This window comes from Vidua chalybeata, chromosome 13 (genome assembly GCF_026979565.1).
Source record: "Vidua chalybeata isolate OUT-0048 chromosome 13, bVidCha1 merged haplotype, whole genome shotgun sequence".
In the NCBI taxonomy this organism is placed as follows: Eukaryota; Metazoa; Chordata; class Aves; order Passeriformes; family Viduidae; genus Vidua; species Vidua chalybeata.
This window is the reverse complement of record NC_071542.1, coordinates 12211250-12223873: the sequence shown is the minus strand read 5'-3', so window position 1 is coordinate 12223873 and position 12624 is coordinate 12211250. Positions and strand designations below refer to the sequence as shown.

General features: G+C 46.8%; 1 protein-coding gene across 1 annotated transcript; it reads left to right on the top strand.

Moving 5' to 3' along the window:
- The first annotated feature begins 2214 nt into the window (after nucleotides 1-2214).
- Nucleotides 2215-5312, top strand: TLNRD1 (talin rod domain containing 1). The gene has a single exon (XM_053954865.1). It carries the CDS (start codon nucleotides 3476-3478, stop codon nucleotides 4541-4543), a length of 1068 nt encoding a protein of 355 aa, XP_053810840.1. The 5' UTR covers nucleotides 2215-3475; the 3' UTR covers nucleotides 4544-5312.
- The last annotated feature ends 7312 nt before the right edge of the window (nucleotides 5313-12624 follow it).

Sequence of the window (12624 nt, the reverse complement as noted above, 5' to 3'; positions counted from 1 at the left end):
AGCTTTCCCCCTACCAAGGCAGATGAGGACTGGATCAGTCTTGTGGATGGGTTGTAAGAGCTAGAAAAATATTTACTTTATATTGTAGCATTTACTAAGAACTTTGGTCAGGAACTGCCATGGTTAAGGCCCAGCTGGGTTTCTGTGGAGGGAGACTGGTGGAGGAGGCACTGCAGGACCTGTCCAAACCAGGGATCTCTCCCCTTTGTCCTTGGGGAATAGCACAAATCACATAGAGCATCATGGCAGGCAGCAGCATCTAAAAATGGAAAAGATTATTAGGTCATGTAACACCTCTTCCAGCCAGGGATGAGACCTATGTTTTCTAAAATGAAATCTTTCAAACCCTAATTAAATGTAGTCAATCCTCATTAAAGATAAACTAGGTTAATATTTATGAGAGACATTCCTTGTGCTGCATACTATCTCACCTCATTTAAGGACGTATCTGGAAATACTTTGAAATACAGTTCAGCCGGCTTCTTCTGCCCATTGATTTTTATTTTTCAGAGTACTCTGAAATCATTCCTATTTATACTTTTGAAAACAAGTTGCTGGCAGTAAGCCAGAATTGTTTAGGCCCAAATCATGACCTTCCTTGAAACTGCAATAATCTGACTCAAGTAAACAGAATTTCCCTCACACTGTTTTTGTGAGGAGGGATGGGTGGAGAACTGCCCTATTTCTGACACACCCATAGACCAGTATCTACCCCCTTCCTCAAGCCTGGCTTTATGGCAAGGGCTTCCCCTGCCCTCAGATATGTACATCCTGTTAACCCCTGCTTTCACCTCTGTGTTCATCCTGCTCACATCCTGCTCTACAAGGAGAAGGCCAAAGGATCTTCTGGCTAATGGCTAAGAATATGTGCACATAAAGTTGTCTGAAGCTCTTTAAATGTATGGAATCCATTTGGTAGGCTCTATTTGTGCCAGGATATCATTGGATCTGACCTGCAACTGCAAGTGAGGAATCTGGTCCAATTTCCATTTATTTCAAGGTCACTTATACCCATGAAGCAGTAGGAATGTAGCAGGATGTAAACTGTGGATTGGGACAAATGTACTTCTGGAGTTCTGTAACCTGCTAAGTGCATTGGAAATGCCTAGAATTAGGCAGCTGACTTAAAAAGAGAATTCTGATTGAAAGGAGCAAAATAATGCTATTATTTAGCTGCAGCTTAAGCTACAGCAAAATACGTAACAAATGTAAGATGTGGTTTCAACAAGGGTTTTGATTAATCAGAATTATATTCATGCAGGTACTGTGCAACAGGACAGAATCTGATGTGTGCCTCAGGTTTACTGAGCGTAACATCTTGCTTCGACAAGAATCATCTCAAAAAGTTCTTGGTGTGCTGCAGAATGGAAACAGATCAGAGGAATCTTTGTAGAGCTTTCAGTACACAGCAGTGTCAGTAGGTTTACATTTTCCCTGCTAAAGTCTAATAAACAGTAACCAGTGCTCAAAAACAGCGACAGAAACGGGAGACCAACAGACCAAATTCGTCTTCATTGGTTTAAAATCTGGGTCAAGGCCTGTGCTGAGAGCACTATTTCTGTGTAAAGAAAGCCGCAGCAATCCCCCATCCCGCGTTTTCAGCACTCCCGAGGGCCAGCCCGGGCCGGGTACCCGGAGCAGCCGGAGCCCCGCGGGATGAGGAGCGGCGGGCCCGCGCTCCGAGCCGCGCTCACTCGGGCTCTGTCACTCGGTGCCGGCTGGCAGGGTTCTGCCACCCGGAGCGGGACAGCCCGGCACGGGCGCTGCCCTGCGGGCCGGGAGCTCCGAGCGGAACGCCGCACTCACCTGGCGGGCTGCCGGGGCAGGGGCCGGCCGGGGAGCGGCAGCCGGGCCGCCTCTGCCCCGGCGCTGGGGCGGCGGCGGCTCCTCGCTCCCCGGTATCCGACTGCTCCATGCGCCGCCGCGCACCCGGGCCGCGCTCTCCCGGCGGCCGCTGTCCGGCTGCCTCTCGCCTTCCTCCCAGCGGCCTCTTCCTCCGGCATCCCCCGCTGTCTGTTTATCCGCGGAGCCCCTCCGGAGCCCCTCCGGCGCGGCGGGGACGGGGCAGCGGCGGCGGCGGGCGGTGCCGGCGCTGCTGCCCCCTCCGCCTGGGAGGAGCGAGCGGCGGCGGGCGCGGAGCGGCGGCGGGGGGAGGGCAGGATTTAAACGAAGGGCGGTGACACCGCACAAAAGATTTCGATAGGCTCAAGTGAGGTTACAGCAAAGGCAGCGGGGCGGGGGAGCTCCCCCGGAGCCGTGCAGCGTCTGGCTGGCAGCGCCGTCGCAGCCGCCGCTTCCCAGTAGTTTGTCTGAAAGCCTGAGAAAGGGAATTTAAACGAAGGTTTCCTAGCCCTCTTTTTTTTTTCCTCTTTTTCCTTTTTTTTTTTTTTTTTTTTTCCTTGGGAGTTGGCCGCTCAGCCAGGGAAGATGGCAGGAGGAGCGCAAGGCCGGGCGGGTCGCAGCATCCGAGGCTGCAGCCCGCGGCCACCACCCTTGTTTGCGGGAAGAGCCTAAGTTGGTGCGGCGGCGGCCACCGCGGGAGCCGGCGAGGAGGGCCCGGGGCGCAGGGGATGGACGGCGGCGGCGGGGAGCGAGCGCGCAGCGGCCGCGTGAATGATCGCGGCAGGAAGGAGTGAGGCAGCGGCAAAGGAAGGGGAACGGATCCGCCCGCCCGCCCCAGCACCCGGATCCGGTGCAGCTCTTTTTTTTTTTTTTTTTTTTTTTTTTTACCCCCCTCCTTTCTTTCTTCTTTTTTTTTTTTTTTTCCTTCCCCCGGCGGTCCCCCGCGTCCCGGCTCCCCGCCGTGCCCCTCTCCCCTCCCGGGCCGGCTCCCCGCGGGTGCGCGGCGGGGCGGGCGGGCCACACCCTCCGCGGCGCTTCCTGCGAGCCGGGGCCGCGGCGGGCGCCGGGGGCGGCACATGGTGCGCAGCCGCCGCCCCTCCGGCCCCTGCGAGCTGCGCCCGGCGGGCGCTCCCCGACCGGAGGCGCCGGGGGCGCGGTAGCAACTCGGAGGGCTGCGCCCCTGCCACAACTCCGCGCGGCGGCGGAGCGTCCCTGAGGTACTGCGTCTGGTAAAGGGAACTTCGCGCAGGATCCCGCAGCCGGGGAGCCGGACGAGACGGTGGAAGGAAGGCGAGCCAGCGTGCGAGAAGGAAAGGAAAAAAAAAAAATTACGTATTTTTAGCTAAAGGATGCCAGACCGGGGCCCGGGGGCGCCCGGCGAGCGCCGCCCCGCCGCGGGAGCGCCGTAGGAGCGGAGGCTGGCGCCGGAGCGGGGCGGGCGCCCCGGCCGAGCTCGCTCCCCGAGCGGCGGCAGCCCCGGCGCCCAGAGCCTTTTCTTGCCTCCCGGCGATTAATGGAATGATGTTGCGGAAAAGGCAGAGCGATCCTGCCGGGCTCAGTCGGGACTGCTCGGGCGGCGGCGGAGGCGGCAGCAGCGGGGTAGCGAGCGGCATGCGAGTGCCCCCCCGGCGCTATGGCTAGCGGTGGCTCCGGCAAGTCCAGCAGCGAGGTCTCCGGCGGCGGCATCCCCAGCAGCAGCTCCCTGCAGAGGAAGAAGCTCATCTCTATCTGCGACCACTGCAAGATCAAGATGCAACTGGTGGCCGATCTGCTTCTGCTGTCGAGCGAGACCAGGCCGGTGAACACCGAGAGTCTGTCTGTCTTCGGTGAGTCCTTTGAGAAGTGCAGGGACACGATCATTGCCAGGACCAAAGGACTCTCCATCCTGACCCATGACGTCCAGAGCCAGCTCAACATGGGACGCTTCGGGGAGGTGGGAGAAAGCCTGATGGAGATGGGGGAGCTGGTGGTCTCCCTGACCGAGTGCTCTGCCCACGCTGCCTACCTGGCTGCAGTGGAGACTCCAGGGGCCCAGCCTGCCATGCCTGGCTTGGTGGATCGCTACAAGGTGACCCGGTGTAGGCATGAGGTGGAGCACGGCTGCGGGGTCTTGAAGACCACCCCTTTGGCAGATATGAGCCCTCAGCTCCTGCTGGAGGTTTCTCAGAACATGTCCAAGAACTTGAAATTCCTGACAGACGCCTGCGTGCTGGCCAGTGAGAAATCCAAGGATAAATTTGCTAAGGAGCAGTTCAAACTCAGTGTCAAATGTATGAGCACCAGCGCCTCTGCCCTCTTGGCCTGTGTCAAGGAGGTCAAGACCTCGCCCAGCGAGCTGACCAGGAACCGGTGCGTCTTGTTCAGTGGACCTTTGGTGCAGTCTGTCTATGCTCTGGTGGGCTTTGCCACTGAGCCCCAGTTTTTGGGTAAAGCTGCCACCATTAATCCAGAGGGCAAAGCTGTGCAAACTGCCATCCTAGGAGGAGCCATGAGTGTGGTATCTGCTTGTGTGCTCCTGACCCAATGCCTCAGGGATATAGCCCAACACCCCGAAAGTAGCACCAAAATGAGCGATTACAGGGAACGGTTGAGGAACTCAGCTTGCGCCGTCTCGGATGGTTGCAACCTGCTATCTCAGGCACTAAGAGAAAGATCTTCACCCAGGACTTTACCGCCAGTGAACTCCAATTCTGTGAATTAACCCCCACATCTTCTGTTTAGATCCCAGTCATTGCTAAAGGAAAATAATATCCCACCTCCTCACCCCTTTTTTGTATACCAAAGAATTTGCTTGGATGAGCCCAATCCTTTGATTTCATGTGGTGAAGAAGCAGAACATATTCAAAATATATGTACTAATAAAGGTAGCCAGTTTTGGCTTCTTTTTATTTTACTTTAAAGTTAAGCAAGTATCTGCAGATAAATTTTCCTTTATTCAACAAGGTCTTCACACAAGTGGTAAAACTGTTTCAAAGTTTTTTTATATTTGGGGAGGTGGGGGTATCTTAGAAAAAGGAGAAAAAAAAGAGCTTTAATCGCGCTGGGTGCGGTTTTTAAAGTTTGTCTTGTCTTGTCTTCCGAAATTTCCCTTCTAAATTTTGCTGTTCGGTTGTGCAGGAAAAAGGTTACCTCAGTTCTTACTCATTTAAAAAAATGAAAAAAACCCAACAACACATAGATGATGGATGTAGCTACTATTTTGTTTGTTTCTGTTTTGTATGACTTTTTTTATTTTGCATCAAGTGTTAGGTTAGAAGTGCATTTGGTGTGTAGGAGTGGAAGGACTGGAGGTTGTGATTATGTTTTCCATGTGTTGATTTCCAAACTGGGGGAAAAGCTACTGTGAGTGTTTAAACAAACAAACAAAATTACACTATAACAAAAGTGATTTTTAATTTTTTTCCAATGTCAGTTTTTATCTTGCATGTACTGGAGTATTTATTTCATCTATTAAAATGTTATGTTTCTCAGATGCTTTTCTGTGAATCTTTTAATACTTGAATAATTGAACAACTAGGCCTGTTTGTATTGTATGTCATTTCCCCCAGGGAATGGGTGGTACAAATGTAACTGTAAGTTCTAGACAGCAGCATACAGGCTTCAATTCAGTTCTTTTATTTTCATAAATACTGTCCCTCTCCCAGTACTACCCCTAGCACACAGAGCTACTCCAGTTGTATCTGTGGGCAGCTGGGCAGTGCTGCATGCACTGGGACTGTGCACTGGGACTGCTCTGCAGAGCGCTGCTGATTGCTGCAGCAGGGCACAGCCTGGCTTTGTTTGTCTGTATCAGCATTCGGTGTTACCTTTAGAGAAGGTTTTGTGTTTTAATTCTTGCAGGTGTTGTGGGCCATCTGTCTGTTAAATCTATGAGTTTCAGTATGATTTCTTAGAAAACTTCGCTGGTTTGCCTGGCGTGTGCCATATGTCTTCTTGGGATTGTGAAGGTTTGTTGGAGTGGTGCTTTAATTCCTCAGAGGTTTGTGTTGGAGCTCCTCAGAGGAGATTTGTATCACAGCAGTTTGAGTTTGATGTTCTAGATTACAGGAGACCATGGGTAACTTTTGAGGTGCTGACCTCCAGTTGAATTCCTTGGGAGGTGTGAGTGGAGCTTAGTGCATACTGCAGTAGTTCCCAGAGCTGCAATGCTGAATGTTGTCAGCCTGGCCCTGTGAGATCTGTTGCCTTCTAGATGTTCTGGTAAATAGAAGAGCAAGTCTTCTGGAAAGGAGGTTTTCTTTCTCTGTCCTGCTCCATCACATAATTGTGTGGTTTTTTTATAGGTCTGCAGATCGAACCATGTTGAAATCTATTGGAGGAGGCACCTTAAAAATGTTGTTACTATGGCTTAAACCTTAACAAATACTGTCCTGTTTATTCCATTGAAGAAGGAAACCTTTGGGCTTTGGGTATGGAATGGACCTGGAGTAGTGAAAGGTCTTTGTTTACAGCTTTATTGCTTCTCTTGCATGTGATGCTTTTACTTAAGTGGAGTGAAACATTACTGGGTGGTGGACATCTGTTCGAGGAGATACAAGCTATATCCACGTCTTCAGGGTTAGAGAGAAATAATTCCTTAAGTACAATGGACCACTGTGTTAGGTTTTGCTTATATTTAAATGGAAGTTTTCTGACTTCAGGGAATTGTATGAACAATTCTTTGCCATAATCAGCCAGGCTGCACTCCTGCAGAGTGTGATGTTCTCGCCATGCGGTGCGTGCTGCAGAGGCACGGGTGCCCACGGCTATGTGCTGAAGTATAGAAGTCCTCTCACTGTTCTTTAATAAATAAATCTGTACACACAGTGTTCTAACTTTGAGATGCCTCCACAGGTATTTCCTAAGAGGCTCTGAGGTGTGCACACACAAACGTTTTCCATTTGTATGGCAGGAGCAGCTGTAGGAGTCCGGAGGGACTCGCGGGAGGCCAAGGCCATCTCCAGGGAGGTGCTGTGGCTCTGTGCTGGGTGCAGTATCTGCTCAGCTGTCCTTTGTATCTCCCTCCCTTGCCGTGTCTCCGTGGGAGCTGAGGCACCTCCCAAGTGGCTGTTCCTCCTTTTCTTTTCCGCCGAGGCTCTGGGGGAAGGAGGCAAAGGGGCGTTCAGGATGTTCTATCTCCTGCCGCAGACAGGAGGTGAGGAACCCGCCCCGCCCTTCCTTTGCACAGCTCCTGATGGGGCAGGATTCGTGCGGGACGTGCAGGGATGGTGCTGGGGAGCTGCAGGCCACAGGTACAGCGAGCATCCTTTGGCTCCAGGTCTTTTCAGGTGCTGTGACCTCCACTGGTGAGGCTTTCCTCCTGCCAGATATGAACCAGAGAGTTCTGAAGGGCAGCTCTGCAGCACGTCTGACAAAAAAAAGTAATGTCCCACTGGCTCTTTTGATGTTTCTACTTACTAGTTTTTGGTGCTGCTGAACTAATTAGATCCTTTCTGATTCATTTATACATTATTGAGGTTATATGGATCACAGCACAGCCTCCTTATTACCTCTGCATATGAAAGCCACTGTATTAACAATGGTAATGCTGATTTTTGTTGTGGTAAGATCTTGTTTGAAGTGGTTTAGTGCAATTTTTGTTTTAACAAGGTTACTATAGATTCTTCCTCCCCTATCTTAATATTTTTAAGTGAGGTACATGCATACGTGTATATAAATAAGTACATATCTTCTTTTTTTAATATTGAAAGAAACCAGACTGCCTTAGTTGCATTTGAGCTATGTGAGTTCAGGAAGAATTCAGTTTTATAAATAAAGTGGGAAATGTAGCCAGGCCATGATTTTTTAACAGGCTGATAAAAAAAAATACATATACACAAATAGTAAATTCAACAAAGTAACTTCCTGTAACATTTTAAAACAATAGTAATTTTAACAGTTCAAAATATTCAATCGTTTCTTTTGAGAGTACAGCTCGCACAAAGGGAGGCACACACTGCACCCTGGCCTCAGATCAACACTGTATCTGTCAAAATCTGTGCTACTCGTGTAATTAGCACAGCAAAGTTGAAAGAAAAAGAGTTTTGATGCCAACAAGCATAACTTGCACATTGTGGCATTTTTCTGACCTGAAAACAGCGGAGTCCCACTACTGAGTGTGAATATGTGTATCTATTTTAAATGCTATAATGCCACATTTATAAAGACTTAATGTATATTGTGATAATTTATTTGGAATTTATTCCTATAGAATATTAATTCTGACACAAGACATTAGTTCAGTAGGTATATTCATATTGTTTGCTTACTTTGTGCTCTCTGGGCCAGAAAAAATACAAAATGGACGAGTTTTCAGGGTGCACTTGCAGGGCCCATTGAGGTCAGTGATTATCACTTGGCACTGTACTTATGCCCCTGTTCCCAAATATTCCACAGCATTTAAGTTAGCAGGTACTGTGACTATTGCATCATGGGCTTACACAAGCATGAGATGTTTTCTGATCTGGAGTCTTGAGGAGAAAAAAAGTTTTAGGGTGCTTATATCACATATGTCGTAGACTACTCTAATAGTGCATTTAATAAAATGGTTAACTTATTTCTAAAGACATTATGCAATGCACATTTGTAGCCAAAAACAACACTATCCCCACCACAAGAGAAGTAAGCTTGTTTTTTAAATGCAATAATTTTTTAACAGGGAAGAAGCTGCCACCTTTGTATTGTCTGTAAATTTGATACTATCTTGTGGTTGCTGCTTCAGCATAGGGAAGGTCATTATTGATGTAATAATACAGCAGCTGAATTTGAGTTTGAGACCAGAGCAGTGTGTTTTCTGATTCTAAAAAAAGTAAGTTCTGTAAGGCAACCAGTAAACCAGCAGCAAAATGGTATTGGAAAGCAAGTACACTATTTAAGGGAACTTGCAAATGTAAAGCCATGTTATTTTTCAAAACTAAGAAAGAAAAAAAAAAAAAAGACCCTGGGTCAGATAATTCCCTTCACTTTTTACCACAGGAAATGATCAAAGTAGCAGAAAATCTGCTCTTTTTGGCCAAACTTCTGTCAGAGACAGAAGGGGTCCAGCCAACACATGGTGTATGCAGTCTTGCAGTAACAGGGGATGTGGCTGATGGGAAAGGAGGTGGGACCAGAGAAAATCTGTAGGGCAATACCTCTTATTAAACCCACAGGAATTTTCCTATTCTAGATAAAACAGTGGCTGATCCAATAAAGCAAATCTCAGACAGCACAGCCTTTCTTTCGGGGCCGTCAGAAGGCTGGGAGCGAGGACGTGGGGCTGGGAGTGTTTGGGATGCTCTGTGCTCAGCAGCTGTGTTGCTGTAGGGAACCAGAGGTCTCTGGGGTGGCCCTAAGAGATGTAAGAAGTACAGGCACAACGTGTACCTGCCAGAACAGTTTGGTGGGAAACGAAGGGGTTGGGTTTTATCGTTCTTTGCTTTCTTCCCTATCGGGCTCTCTCCAGACTTCACAAGCAGAAGCAGATGGTAGGGGCCAGTACATTTTACTTCTTTGTTCTTACTGCCTGTAAAAGGTGCCAGATGGGCAATGATAAAGATAGAAATTCTCTTCCTGTAGCCCAGGGATAGCGGAAAAAGCAGAGCTTCAAGGCTGCCCTATCCTCACAGGATAACCATAACATGTTTTTTTGGGCCCACTGTTTCACTCTTTGATTTTTTGCCAAGAAACTGACAGAAAATCCCAATGGCAACCTGACAGGGGCATTGAGGACCAGTTAAATATTTCCCATATGACACCAAACCACCACCAGGTTTGGATCATTCACAAATCATCCAAAAAGTGGATGGGCTAGGTATGAAGTGCAAGGCCAGATCCTACATATGAACAACTCAGAAAATGAAATACTGTATACTCTGAGGTGTTTACTTACTTGGGAATTAGAATTATCATATTTTCTATATGTAAGACTAGTTCAAAAGTGAATTTAATTTACATAATTAGCAGCAGTACTTAGAACCATCTTCTTAATGAAGACAGACATCTATGGACATGAAGGGCCTTTTCCATGACTTTAATTAAATACTGCTGTTTTCCAAACTATGTTCAAATGTTAAGGGTTGTTTTTTGTGTGGCAAAGTAAGGAATTACATATTGATTTTCATTAATCTGAATATTTTCCTAGAGCTGGTTTTATTGTGCTTGAGTCCTTTGAACCTAAGAGGGTTTTTTATTTTGTTTTTTTAAAACCATGCAGAGTATGATGCTATATTCCAACAAGTCAAAAGCAGCATTTCAAGATTAATGCAGAGATTCCTGGGGTCTTTTGTCAGCTTGCCAGGCTCTTGTTCCTGTTCTAACGTAATTCTTTATAATTTCCTTTTATGTTAATAAAGACTTCTTGTGGCTGTAAAAGTTGAAGTTGTCTCACTCCATAGACAGCCTGGTTCTTATGTAGATACTATTTAGATTATTTAGAAATCCTGCTGGTTGCCAGATGGGGCTCTTCTGTTTTTTATGTTAAATACTTGGAAAGCTAAATAGCTTGATTTTCCTCTCCTCCCTCCCTCAATAAAATAAATACTTGAAAAGTGATTACTAACAACTTGCTTAAATTCAATTTTAAAATCAAATTATTTTCAGCTGAAGTGACTGCAAGTACGAGATGGCTCAGAGTAGTTGGGTTTTGGTCTGACTTACCTACCAAAATCTTAAACCAGCAGTTTTTCTCCAGTTTTGTTTGGGCAGCAGGAACCTGAACTTTAGTCCGGGGATAGAGAACACAGCCCTGAATCCAGCTGGGCACTGGCACTGATGAACTTCTGTTTCCCACTGAATGCACACCAGGTGTTCCCCAGGTCACGCAGAAGGTGCTTGTCAATGTCCCACTAACCATAATTCTCTTGTTGTCAACTTACAAAATGTCAAGAGAGCAATTCTGGCCCTCAGGGTTATGGTTTTAAGTACAGAGTAAGAAATTGCCTTTTCCTAGTCAATTTTTTTTTTCAGTATGTATTGATTCTGTCTGGTTCACATTGCATGTAGGAAGTCTCTCAATTGGCTGTTCAGGTGCACTTTGGCCCCTGTTTGCATTCTGACCATGCACACAATGGAAAAAAGTGAGAAAAGTCATCTTGATCTATATGTGCAGAGTGACAAATTATAGGCCCTGCAGCACTTCTGAATTGGTGTGCAGTTAATGCTCTGGTCTTATTTAAATGCCTCAAATTTAGTCAATGCTTAAAAAATTACTTTCTGTTTAAAAATTTACTATGAAATCTGTTCTGGCTATATTAGATTCATAGTTCAAAAACTTTATCCTCTTTCATCATCTTAAAGTAGTCATTGGTCTAAAACTTCAGTTTCTGGGTCTGGCTTAAAAAAACAAAAAGAAACTGAGCCCTGTATTTCAGTTTTAGTATTTTTGAAAGCTTTAAAGCTAATGAGTTGACCTATTTTTAAATTACAGAGCATGGAAAAACAATGGTGTATTCTTTTTCATGCTGAAGTGAGCTATTGTTTCTCTGCTCATAATTAAAAACTCACTTTTTAGAAATTCAGATAGGTCCTAGGCATTGCAAGAAAGTCTGTAAGTGAAACTGCCTGCATGAAATTTCCCTAATACTGAGCTTAGAAATGGATTCATTCAGGATCTGTAATCTTGTCTTGTCTTGTGACTGGCATTAGAGGGGTTTGTCCCAGCAGCCTGTAAATGGAGCTGGTAACATGTGAGTGGGCTGAAGAGCAGTTGTTGAAGTGAGTACTACATGCTCCAGAGACACCAGCACTATCTCTGAAACTCCAGATAGGTGCTGCTGCCTGGGCACTGCAGGTTGTGATGCTCTCAAGAAATTACAGTGAAATATAGGACCGAAAAAAGCTATGAGCAAGAGAGGCTCAAAGGGAGGACATAACTGAGGAAAAAAAAAAAGAAAATACTTGGTCAGAACTATTGGAGTATTTAGGGGCTTAACTCCCACTGATTTGCAGTGGGAGGTGTATGTCTGGATGTTCTGTGGGCCTGGTCATTTCTAATGAGCTTTGAATACCTGTGGGTTTAAAATTAATTTAGCATGTTGGGTAGACTCTTACTGAAACTCTAGGAAGCTAGGGAATTTGCAGTTGAAGTACCAGCATGGGCCATAATTGTGTTCTGCCATCCTGACCCTTCTGCATGGGTTAGAAGCTCTTGCTATCCTTGCAGGCGCCCTGCAAGGCAACAGCCCAGAGGCCCAGCTCTACCTCATGTGTCTTTATGGCTGCCAGATGCCAGCATTGTGCATCTTACTTTCACACCAGAATCACAGATTTCATCTCTGTCCCTCCACCCTCTGCTCCTGGTGCAACACCGAGGCGTGGAAAAGAGATCTCTTTGTGCACATTATCCCTGCAGAGGCCACGTGTATGAGGATAGATCCTGGTACCCAAGGGCCAGATGGCTTTAGAAACATACCTGTTCTCTCTGGGTGCAAATTCCAACCACCTCCATGCCACGTTCATCCTTTCAACACGTCTTGAAGAGTTGCCCCAGATCTGTGTTCCCTGGATCTGCATTTCACACATCTTGTCAGAGCTCTAATGCCCCTCAGAAGGAAGGGTAATCTGCTTTAGGTATTTAGGAGGTGATTTGAGTTGGGGGGGAGGCAGGGGAGCTGGATAGGTTAATGGCCAGATTAAACTTATAGCCCTTAAGGTGTCCTTTTGGGCTTTTGTATGTCATTTTCTGCTTCTATTTTACCTAATTCTGCTGTTAGCTAACCTTGTGTATTGAGTTGATTTGAATTCAGCAAGACGGGAGACATCTGAATTTACACTGCTCTGTAATATCTATTTATTGACGAATCTCCTATAACTTTCTGATATTGG

Coding starts and splice junctions, on each gene's coding strand:
- TLNRD1 (XM_053954865.1), top strand. CDS start 3,476: ATGGCTAGCGGTGGCTCCGGCAAGTCCAGCAGCGAGGTCTCCGGCGGC.